The sequence below is a fragment of the Geotrypetes seraphini genome, chromosome 2 (genome assembly GCF_902459505.1).
Source record: "Geotrypetes seraphini chromosome 2, aGeoSer1.1, whole genome shotgun sequence".
NCBI classification, from domain to species: Eukaryota; Metazoa; Chordata; class Amphibia; order Gymnophiona; family Dermophiidae; genus Geotrypetes; species Geotrypetes seraphini.
The window spans coordinates 111853947-111866817 of NC_047085.1; the positions used below are offsets into that span (position 1 = coordinate 111853947).

Below are 12871 nucleotides of genomic sequence, written 5' to 3' on the forward strand. Positions count from 1 at the left end.
AATTAATATCAAAAACCTAAATATATGTTTTTCAAAAAATGAATTCATATCAGAAACAGACTTCCTTTATAGACAACCATAGGATGTGTAAAATTTGCATTAAAGGACATTTGTTCTTAAGGTATATGATATGGGGGGGGGGGGGGGGGAATTCCTACACTGGATAGAATTCTTTAAAAATCTCCCCCAGAAAACAGCTTTTCATACTTAAGCTTTGGAACTCACCTCTTCAATTCTCTGTACTACCTTTTTTCACATAAACTAGTTAGGCTTGGGTCTGTGGCTGACTGTAAGTACATTTACAGGAACCATATGACTAGGGTTACCATATGGCTCCAGAAAAAGGGGGACTGATTGAAAGCAATGGAAGTAAAACCCAGATGTCTTGAAGTAAAACCTGGATGTCTCAATCCATCCTCCTTTTTCTGGAGCCATATGGTAATCCTATGTATGACTCTGTAGGGTTGCAGTATCTTTTCAGATATCAGGGGAAGGCTTCTAGAGTAGAGAATGACACTAGGACAAATTGTTCCTCATGCTGGTGAGTTCTTTTCCTGTCCCTGTCTCATTCTTACGAACTCTGGCCTCATCTGCACAAGCCTCAAACATTTTAAAATCATAAGTGTTCGAGGCTTGTGCAGTTAAGGCAGAGCTTACAGGAATGGAGCAAGGACAGGGACAAAACTCACTGGGACAGGATGGGGAAATTGAGTTCCTGCGGGGATGGGGACAAATTTGTCCCCGTGTCATTCTCTATGGGGTAAAGAGTAATTGTCTGGAAAAAAGGATTATGGGAGTAATTCTGTGAGAAACAACTTAGATATACTGTATTTTTCACTTCATAAGATGCACTTTTGCCACCCCTCAAAAGGGGGTGGAAATGTAAGTGCATCTTATGAAGCAAAGATACAAATTTGTTAAGTCCACTGCTGCCGCATCTTTTAACCCCCCGCCACATATTAAAACACCACCACATTTTAAATCCCCCCCCACTGCATCTTTAATCCCTCCCACCTGCCCGCCTGTTGTCATCATACCTGGTGGTCCAGCGAATTTCCCTGCCAGAAGTGCAGAGATCAGGAGCAAGCCCTCCATACTCCTACCTGGGCCCATGCCGATCTCCGAATGGTTGCAGTCAGCTCTCGTGGGACTCGTGAGAACTGACTGCAGCCATTTAGAGATCGCAAGAGCACAGAGGACTTGTTCCTTATTTCTCACCTTCTGACCTGTGCACCGCTGGCTGGCTGAAAAAAATGAGAGCTAAGGAGGGAGGAATTAAAAAAGGTACCAAGAGGGTATGATTAAAGGTACGGGAGGGGGGGGGGGGGGAGGGTGTGTTGGGCCTACTTGCCTGACACTAGGCCTGCCTGCTCTGTGCCCTGTCCCGGCCTACCACTAGACCGGGGACAGGATACAAAACCTGGAAGGGAGGGGGGACAGGGTACAGAGCCTGGCAGGGATAATTTGTTTCAGAATTTTTTTTTCTTGTTTTCCTCCTCTAAATCTTATGGTCAGGCGCATCTTATGGAACAAAAAATATGGTAAGTGCCAAGAAGGCACACCAATGGTGGCTTTCTAGTCATTTATATATGTTAAGTAGCCACTAACATACCTACATGTCCTCATATAGAATACAGACTAATGGAAACAAAATGCCATGATGATGGTGCATATTTTGCTAGTGGACATGTGAATGGGTAAGAACATAATAGCCTTACTGGATCAGACCAATGGTACATCTAGCCCAGTACTCTCTCTTCACGGAGGCTAATCCAAGTCACAAGTACCTGGCAAAAAACCAAATAGTAGCAGCATTCCATGCCACCAATCCAGAGCAAGGAATGGGATGCACAGGTGCGTGTGTGTTAGATACCGACTCAGGTTCGAATCTTAGCGACTTGAATTATAGATCCAAAAAGAAGTTAGTTTTGTGCTAGTCCAAGGTCCTCCAGTGTCATCCTCATAGTTGTCTTCAACATATCCAGCCAGGATGACAATTTCTTACTCCAGGATTGGTGACACTATATTGTCAGTGGGGGGGGGTGTGCAAAGTTTTGAAATGTCTTACCAAGAGTTCTATGCTTATGCGCAGTCAAGTGGGGTTTCAAGAAATTGTTGAAAATGCAATTTTTGTAACTGCTTTCTTATGATGAGATATTGTGATGTAATTACCTGCAAATGCTTTATTAGATCCAGTCTGCATCTTATAGCTTTTTTAATGTATTGAACATGTATGTGCTGTCTAATATTTATGATTGTTGTTATGTAAACCGTATAGGATTTAGACAGTATATAAATTTTTAAATAAATAAAGTTGCAGGATGCCTTCTTCACCTGTTTCCTTCAATCTTCCCAAACATGATGCCTCCCTTCTAATGGTGTGACCAAAATAAGACAGTCGTAACTTCATCATGTGGGCTTCAAGTGACACAAATCAATTTTGGGAGAGATTCAACTGTCCTGACAGTTCACAGCACACATAAAATTCTTCTCCAGCACCAAAGTTTAAATGAATCAATGGAGATGCAAGGTACGTACATAATTTATAGAATACTATATGCTCCCTGCTAATCTCCCCAACCATGCCTCCGATTCTCTCACCCCAGTCCCGACACTTTATTGCAATGTCAGATCCGCATGCAACAAGATCCAAATTCTGAAAGACCTTCTTGATGATTTTGACCCTGGATTCTTGTGCATCACAGAACCATGGATTGCTATTTACTCAAAACGAACTCTGTTCCCACGGTTACCAAGGCCTCTTCTCACCCAGACCCAACCGAAAAGGTGGCGGCCTGGTACTACTCTACAAATCTTTCTTTGACATCTAGCTCCTTGAAAAGGGCAGCCACCCCTCACTAGAATATATGCTAGCCTCAGTCAATGATGAACTCAGCCCTCACCCACTGGGTATCTTGCTACTATACCGCCCTCCTACCTCTTGGATCAAGTCCTCTGATCTAGTCCTCGAAACCATAACAAACGCCTTCCTTAAATTTCAAAGATTACTGATCATTGGGGATATTAATCTCCACCTTGACGACATCACCAGCAAGGACGCGATTTAATTTAACAACTTCCTCTCCTCTCTAGGTTTTTCCCCCCCTGCTCCCTCTCCAACCCATGAAAAAGGGCACACACTAGATTTCATCAGTTTCCTCGATCTTACCTCTTACAAAACTTCAGCCGATGACGCTCGTTGGGAACATGTCCCTTGGTCTGACCACTTCTTAGGGGCTTTCTCTCTCCCTATTTTCATGTCGCATCTTGGGGCCCCATCCTGTTCCCCCAACTCCATTACCTTCCGCAAAAAAATTATGAGCGATCTGTTCTGGTCCAATTTCCTTAAACATCTCTCTTCCGTTCCCAAGCCCACAGATTCAGAAACCAATTGGCACAACTGGATCACCCTCTCTGAATCCACCTACCACTCTCTTGCTCCATTATCCACTAAAACCATCTCCTACCCCCGTAAGGCCCCCTGGTACCTTCCATTTCACAGAGAACTGAAGCAGAAATGTTGAGCTTTGGAGCGCAAATGGAAAAAATCAAACTCCCCTACAGACAGACAGACCTGGAGGGTCAATATTAAGCTCTACAATACAATATTAAAAAAAGCTAGGAAGAACTACTATGGAGACAAGATCTCCAGATCCAACAATCAGAACAGTGCATTGTTTAACATCTGGCGCTCCCTAACCTCCAAAAACGACTCCACCCCGCCCCCCTCTTCTCCATCAGCTGATGTTCTTGCAAAATTCTTCTATGAAAAGGTTACTTCTCTAAGATGCTCCTTCCCGACTACAGTCTCCTACAAATCACTGGTGCCCACCGATTCCATCCCTACACTACCTATCTCCAACCCCATCCCAGCTGACAGATCTTGGACTACCTTTAAGCTCATCTCCGAATCGCAGGTCCTTAAACTCTGCCTCAAACTAAAAACTTGTACCTGTTCCTTGGACCCATTCCCCTCCTACCTATTTGAGAAAATTCCCACACAGGCCATCACATCTCTCACCAAACTTATAAACTCTGCCCTTCTATCGGGCCTATTCTCTTCTGAAATGGACACATTGCTCTGACCCCACTACTGAAAAAATCTGATCTAGACCCCTCCACCCCATCCAGCTACCGTCCAATAGCAAATATCCCTCTCCTAACCAAGAAGCTAGTCTATTGTATCTTCCCAACTCTCGTCCTACTTAGAAAGATTCTCTATTCTCCTTCCTTACCAATATGGATTCAGACCCAATTTCAGCACCGAATCCCTATTGGCCTCACTCATCTCTAAGGTTCAACAACTTCATTCCCGTAATAAGTTCGCTGTTCTTCTTCAATTTGACCTTTCTGCTGCTTTTGACGTAGTCCATCATGATATTCTAGTTTCCCAACTCTCCGAGATAGGCATCAACTTCACAGTTCTAGACTGGTTCTCAAAATTCTTACGTTCCCGTTCTTACACCGTTAACATGAACGGCACCTCATCCTCCCCCTGGAAACCAACATGTGGAGTCCCGCAAGGTCCACCTCTATCTCCTATTCTTTTCAATATCTATATATCCTCTCTGAAACTCCTCCAACTATCCCCCCTTGAAACACTTAACACTTATGCTGATGACATCCTTGTCCTCCTCGAGACCGACTCAAACCTCACTAACCTCTCCGAGAACATATCCTCGTGTATATCGAACCTCCAAAACTGGGCCCTCACTGTACAAATGAAACTAAATGAGTCCAAAACAAAACTACTTTGGCTCGGTCCAATATTAGACCATTTACCCACCTCCATCCCACTGTCCTCTGGCCCCACACTACAGCTTGAGTTCTCAAGCAAAGTTCTGGGCATCATCGTGGACTCCTCACTATCCTTCAATGACCACCTCCACTCTCTGGTAAAAAAATGCTTCTTTAGCCTTCATATGCTGAGGAAAGCGAGATCCTGTTTCCATCAAAAACACTTCGCCGTCCTTGTACAATCCATCATACTCTTCAAATTAGACTAGTGCAACTCTATCTACTTAAACCTAACTAAGAAAAGCCTCCTCAGACTCCAGCAGATTCAGAATGCTGCAGCTAAGCTTATTTTCGGAAAAAGTAAATTTGATCACGTCTCACCACTTCTGTCCAAGCTTCACTGGCTTCCAATAATCTCCAGGGTCCACTTCAAATGTGCCTGCCTAACCTTCAAGATCCTTCACAGCATTCTTCCTCCCGTTATTCCACTATCTTGGAATTCCTCTAATCCCAATTCTACCAGATCCTCCCAAAAATTAAAACTTTCCTTCCTGTCTATAAAAGGTATATCACATGCTGGAAAACTAGGGACATCCCTCCCCTTTAGAATTACCGAGCTCTGGAACAACCTTACATTCCCTCTCCGAAATTCGAGTTCCCTCCAACTCTTCCGAAAACATCTGGAAACTTGGCTTTTCTCAAAAATGTAACACCTCCCCCCTCTCTGATACCCTAAAATCCTCTATTCCTCCTTACTCTTAATCCACAACCATCCTTTGGAGTTCTATTCTATCTTAATCCTGTAAACCGTGCCGAGCTCCACGATCGTGGAGAAGATGCGGTATACAAACCTAAGGTTTAGTTTAGTTTAGTTCTAGCACACACCTAGGAGTGAGCATTTACACTAACTATAAGGTTGGTATTAAGTTACTATGCCTTACATTTAAGCATGTTTTGGGCCACTTGTGCTTTACAGAATAAGCTTTAACTAGGCACCCTAACTGGCACCTTCAATCGGAGCATCAATATAGGATGACCGCCCCCCACCTATTACAGGGAATAATTGATAAGATGCTATCAAGCACTTCAATGCAACAGAGCAACAATAAACAAAGGAGAACCCAGAACTGTTACATTTTCTCTCAGTTTCCAGTAGCTAAAGCTACAGCAAAAGGTGTATATCATAAATTGGACATATATTCAAAAAGTAACTTTAAACACAGGATTTTATTTTGTACTTTTATGACCATTGCATTTTAAGCAAATAAAAAAGACCCTAAAATACAAAACCCAAAACAGGAGAATATGAGTAGTGTGGGGGTAAAAAGCAAGTTCAGTTTTGGCATGTTTCAGGATTTTCAATGTTTGATTTATTGTCATGCTTCTTCCTTCTCTCCATCCCATTATAGATGAGATGTTTACCACATATTAGAGATTACAGGTTGTTACTTAAAGAAACCTTTACAGTTACTGTACATATAAGGTTGAAAAACTGTCTGCATCAAATAGAGTACTTACAAATTAAGTGAGCTGCAGCCAAATAATAGTACTGTTCTCCGAGAGAAATTAAGTCTTCATAATGTTGCTATTTCATGTGGATATTAATTCCTCTTTCCATTTACTATACTGTTTTTACCTACAGTATTCAATAAGGCAAACGGCCATTTCTGAAGAGATGATGGCAAACTTTTGGCAGTAAGTAGATCACACACAGCCTCCAGTAATATACATTAAGCATTTCTTGGACATAAACAAACAAAAAAAAAGCCAATATTGAATATGTTTAAAAATACAGCATCCAAGTAATTGTAGATGATGCTTTTGTAGTTTTTAGGCTCTAAACAGTATACAGAATTTATGCAAATTTTTTAAAGACTTCTAGCTTGGCAAGTATATCCAAGCATGTAGTTATTAAACTATATATACAGAAAGTTAATGATAAATACAGAATTAAGAGAGTCCTTCTGTTTTTAATAGACTGGAAAACCTATAGTAACTTCTTTTTTTTTTTTTTTTTTTAAGACAGCTCTACAATATTAAACATTAGGTAACCACAGCAGCTGAGGAAACCTAGCTACACAAACTGACTAAAATACTCAGGATGACTTTGTAGTGTTTAATACAATTCAGTTTGTAAGTCAAGGGCACAAGACAGAACATTTAACAAAAATAATCACAATCAATTTACCTAGAAATCAAATGTAAATAGAGATGAATGCAATCTCCAAAATTTGTCTCTTTAAAGTGAACATTAACCATTTATTCAAAGTTATACAAGAATTTGAAGGATAAAGTCTTCTGGGACATAGAACCATCTTGCAATGGACTCCATATCTTGAGTTCAGCTGGAGTGGGGAAGGAGAAAAATTGAAAGACCCCATTTGGGCAGCTCAAAAGTAAACACACACTCAACAGCAACCTCCAGAAGTATGTCCTCCTTGACTGCCTGAAAGTGATGCATTGGTAGCAGCATGCTGAGGGCCGATTTTAATACCATTTGCCTGCAGGGGGAAGAAAACCAAAATTAAAAAGAATCCTTTTTCATCATATATGGCAATATATTTCCTATAAATAAGAATACTGGTACTAGGATATAAAAACTGTATACAGTAGTACCTTGGATTACGAGTATAATCCGTTCCAGGAGCATGCTCGTAATCCAAAATGCTCGTTTATCAAAGCGAGTTTCCCCATAGGAAATAATGGAAACTCGCTTTGATGCGTTCCCCCCCCCCGAGAACCGGCATTGCTCCCCTCGAAGGCCCCCCCCTGCGATCAGGCACCCCCCCTGCCTCGAACTGGCACCCCCCCGCCACGATTGGGCACCCCCCCGCCACGATCGGGCACCCCCCCGCCGCTTCTTAACCTCATCTGGGAACTCTAGAAGATCGGACTCCTCGTCTGCTGGGCCTTGAGCATCTGAGCATGCTCAAGGCCTGCGAGTTCACGTTCAGAACGTGAACTCGCAGGCCTTGAGCATGCTCAGATGCTCAAGGCCCAGCAGACAAGGGCCGATCTTCAAGAGTGCCCAGATGAGGGTAAGAAGCGGCAGGGGGGTGCCCAATTGTGTCGGGGGGTGTGTGTGTCGGATCATGGGGGGGGGGGTGGTGCCCAATCGTGTCGGAGGGGGTCGGATCGTGGCGGGGGGAGGGGGGTGCCTGTTCGAGGCAGGGGGGGGGTGCTCGTAAATCGAGCCATGCTTGGTTTCCGAGGCACCGATTTTGCAAATGTTTTGCTCATCTTGCAAAACACTCGCAAACCGGTGCACTCGTAAACTGAGGTACCACTGTATATCACTTCCCCCCCCCAAAAAAAAAAAGATTAACAGTAAGTTTTCCATCATTTCAATGATGAAATTTCTAGAAAGTTTAAAGTATACATTAGGGGAGTGAATTAGACATTTTTTAATGCTTCCAATTAACCTTACATCTGAGATGAACAAACTTTTTCCTGGGAGCTACATCTGTGGCTCTTGTTGCACCAAGGTCAGGGGGTTCTCCCTATCCTATTTCTCCTTCCCCCCCTTACCCAGAAATAAGCAAACAGTCAATTACAGCAGATTAAAAACACAATATTCTCTTATTTAATACACTGAAATAGAGGTTAGCAAACAAAAGCAAAGCAAAAAGATGTAAGAAAATAAACTTATTCCAACAGAACTAGTGAAGACTTACTAAAACTCAGCAGCATGGCTTTAACATGCCCAAATTGAACATCTGTTAAAATAGGAATAATTCCAAAGCAGCATTAGGGCGGATATACAAACTGTGTGGTAAGGGGGAAAGGGCAGGCAAGAGTGTATGGTGTGGACATGCCTCAATATGCCACTCCACTGACTAGGTCTCTCCACTATTCATTTCTATATTGAACTGTTTGATTCTCCTATACTTCTGTCCCATGCTTTAAGAGCAATTGTGTTCCACATATTGCTGCAACCTGTTTTCTCTTTAGACCAATTACAGCAGTTCTGATGGTGGCCAAAAACTCCAGTGCTGTTTTGCCTGACATTTCCTTTCAGCGACTGCAGGAAGACTTGACTGCTCTATCTTTCACAGCACCTGACAATGCTGTTCATTGCCAAGGCAGTTAACACGCAAATTTTGTGCTCTTCCATCCCACATTTCCCAGCAGTTCTGCCCATTAGCTGCCACCAAGTTTGCAAGCTTACATACAGAGACAAATACTTGTAGAGGTATATAGAATGCTCTTCCCTTGCAACTATGGTGAGCATTGTTATTTAGAAATGTCTCTTATTCAGCAAATTACTTTATAAAATAATCTTAATCAGTTTATTACTGTAAGCCTTGCTTTATGTATATGGTGACTGGGAGCATGTTAAGGTGAAAAGGATTAGCCAATTCAGGCTTTGTCCTATTGTATGCATTGGAATGCAATCCTGACTGTCCAAATGATTTCTCTATGAGTAAAAAGTTCCACCTAGTATCTTTCTAAGATGTATGAATTTAAAAAAAACCATCACCCATGCCATTTTTCATATCTCCCTTGACATCTCCTTAAAAAATGTGCTTACACAGTAAGCTTATAAGCCTTCTCTTCTATCAGAAAACAGGGTAAAAATAGTTGTCTGTCTTTAAGCATAGAATGCAGTAAACTGGGTCTGTCTCATCTTGGAGGTGTCTGGTCACCTTTATGCATATGGAAATCTTGGTAGTCATCTATTTTAATACTTCCAAAATATGTCTGACTTGTAGAACTTCAAATATAATTTATATATCCTTCATTTCCAGAAAAGTGAACTGCATTCAGGTTAGGGACTGCGCCTTTAAAAATGCGGTAGAGCATAGATTTCTTCCTTGGCCCTCATGTAAAAGACTTTCCTTTCTTTTATTCCCCTGGATCAGCTTTATTAAATAGAGATCTTTAATAGAAGTGGTAATCAGTTCCAGTGATTTGCTCTTCTGGCCCTTCCACATTATCTCAGCTTTCCAAGACTCACACTGGCTCCCAGTACAAGCACGCATACAACACAAATTCTACTGCACCCTATTCAAAGCCCTAAATGGAAATGGACCAAGCTATCTGAACAACCGCTTAATCAGGAAAAACACATCCAGACCAAGGAGAACTCAAACACATTTTACCCACTCCCCAATCAAAGGCATGCAAAGCAAAAAAAAAAAATAAAAAATATATATGACTGTCTACTAGCCACCAGAGCAGCAAAAATAGACCACCATCTCTCAAATTTGCTGACCACGACGCCCAACTACAAAACATTCAGGAAAGAACTGAAAACCAATCTATTCAAGAAATTTGTTAAATGATCTAACCAAACCGTATCGACCATTCCCAGATCTCGACGCATACTATAGCTATCAACCTTATAATCTCCCTGGGAATGCCCAGGTTAATTTCTTGTTGTAAACCGCCTAGAACTGAAAGGTTTTGGCGGGATAGAAGACATCATTGTAATATAATGTAATGTAATGTAACCGTAGGAGAGATTTCACTGGCAAGGGGTGGGAACCTTTGCCAGCACTTACAGTACATATGTAATGTCAGTATAAGCAATTCTTAGGCATGCAGGAAATTGAATAGAGTTAGTATGCAGGGGTTGCATTTAAATGATGTTTAGTAACCATACTTTATGTACATAATGAAAGAAGCTATCTGTATTTATGAGTTGTGTCAGAGCAAACAAAGTCCCTTCTTTACAAGACTTTACTGCTGTAATGATTTGGAAATGGAAAAAGCTAGGACTATAGATACGAGTGCATAATATACTATAAGTTCCAAAAGTAGAAAGGGGGAGTTTATCCCCACCTACAAACCAGGACACTACAGAACTCTTAAATGGTTAGAGCAGGGGTGTCGAACTCAATCAGAGAAGGGGCCAAAATCTAAAATCCAGCCTAAATCGCGGGCCGAATGGTTTACTGAACAGTCATAAACTGACAATGTTAACCAGAAATGTGAATTTAAAATGAGTGGAACAATCTTTTCCTTAACAGTGCTGTTAACCAACTCACATGCTATCAAGCAAAACAGTAATATTGGTATCAAGCAAAACAGTAATATTGGAATGTACCTAAAATGCTCATTGTTTTGTTTTCTGGCTAGATGTCCGACACCGTTTTCCCCGTATCAATGAGTCAATGTTCGGTTTTATTTCTTGGGCTGTAGCAACCCGCAAAACAGCATGGAGGTTGTCATTGGTAATGCGTGATCTGTGCTTGTTTTTGTTCAGATTCATTATTGAAAACATCTGTTCACAAAGATAGGTGCTCCCGAACATGGATAGAATACGGGCAGCATGAAGTCGGAGCTCTGGCATTGAGTCAGGGGGCAGTAGAGGGTAGAAATCCTCAATTTCAACATCCTGAAACCTTGATTTCAGGCCACTGTCAGACTGAAGCTCGATTATCTCCATCTGAAGGTGATGGGGCACATTGTTGACATCAACTGTAAAAGGATTGGCAAAGATGTCAAAGCCAATCGCTGCCTGGCTCTTCCTCTCCGACGTAAGAATTGACATAAGAGGTGAAGTCTTGTGAGTCCAGCGCTTGTACATTCCTGGTCTGGCTCGTGAAAGCAGGGAGAAATCTGCATGGTGGCTTAGGGGGTAGGGAAAGAATCGGGGAAGTGGAGAAATTGGCACGATGGCTTGGGGGGGGGGGGGCAGGGGGGTGATAAAGAAAGAGAGACAGAAAGAAAAGGGGAGGGGCAGAAAGAAAAAAAATATTGGATTTATAGTCAGAAGAAGGAAGTGCAAACAGAGACTCATGAAATCACCAGACAAAAAGGTAGGAAAAATGATTTTATTTTCAGTTTAGTGATCAAAATATGTCTGTTTTAAGAATTTATATCTGCTGTCTATATTTTGCACTATGGCCCCCTTTTACTAAACCGCAATAGCGGTTTTTAGCGCAGGGAGCCTATGAGCATCGAGAGCAGCGCAGGGCATTCAGTGCATCTCCCTGCTCTAAAAACCAGTATTACAATTTAGTAAAAAGGGAGGGGGTATATTTGTCTATTTTTGTATAGTTGTTCCTGAGGTGACATTGCATAGAATCGTCTGCCTTGACCTCTTTGAAAACCCGCGGAATATAAATGATAATTAACATTTTCTCTGCGTACAGTGTGCTTTGTGGTTTTTTTTTAATTTTATTGTTGGTAGATCATTTTGACTTGGTCATTTTAAAAGTAGCTCGCAAGCCCAAAAAGTGTGGGCACCCCTGCTGTACAGTCATTTCTTGTATGACTGGATGAGCTATATTTATCTTTTTTTTTTAGTTGTTTAAATTCATGCAGAAATAAATGGCTAGATTGAAATAATGACTTCATTAATGCCTTTCCCTTTTTTAGACCTCTATACCATTTGAAAGAGGGCAAATACTTCTTAAATTTAGTAAAAATATTCTGGTACAAGTGTCAAACCATAAAAAAGGAAGTCATATTGAGCATTGGAAAATAATAATAATAATTAACTAATAAAAATAGTATACATTTAGGGCTCCTTTTACTAAGTTCCGATAGTGGTTTTAGTGTGCGCTTAGCGCGCGGAGGAATTGCCATGCGCGCTAGATGCTAACGCCAGCATTGAGTTGGCGCTAGTTTTCCTACATAGCGCAGGGGTTTGCGCGCGCTAAAAATGCTAGCGCACCTTAGTAAAAGAGGGGGTTAATTTTCCCCACCACCAAATTTCCCCATCCCGCCCCACCCGGCTACTTTTTCATGTCACCCGGCTGAAAAAAATTTCTGGGGAGAACACTGCAGATATTAGACCATTCCTCTAACTTTTGTAATCAATGCAATCCTTTTTCAAATTTTCCACTCCCTCCTTGGTGTATACTCTGTTACAAATCATTGTATCATCCGCACAAAGGCAATCCTTTCCTTCTAACCCTTCAGCAATGTCACTCACGACCATATTGAACAGGATTGGCCCCAGCACCGAACCCTGATAGAGTGGACCTGAAAAGTTTTTCCTGTTTAATAAGTCGAGTCTTCAAAGAACGCTTTTTAAGAGTGGCACAGCAGGAACAAGTGTCAATCTGGTGTTCAGGACCAAGATACTGAAGGCACAAACTACATGGATTAGCGTTAGAGATTGCCCTGTTGCAACAAGAATACTTCTTAAACCCACTGGAAGGCTTGGACATCGATGGAAAAA

At 41.7% G+C, this 12871-nt stretch overlaps 1 protein-coding gene across 1 annotated transcript in view; it reads right to left on the reverse strand.

Annotated features, from left to right (window-relative positions):
• Positions 1-5945: 5945 nt before the first annotated feature.
• RAB2A (RAB2A, member RAS oncogene family) overlaps positions 5946-12871 on the reverse strand; it is a 160896-nt gene continuing 153970 nt past the window's right edge. Inside the window, exon 8 of the mRNA XM_033933793.1 lies at positions 5946-7238. Within this exon, the coding sequence (XP_033789684.1) occupies positions 7146-7238 (93 nt within the window). The 3' untranslated portion in view covers positions 5946-7145. The remainder of the gene's footprint in view (positions 7239-12871) is intronic.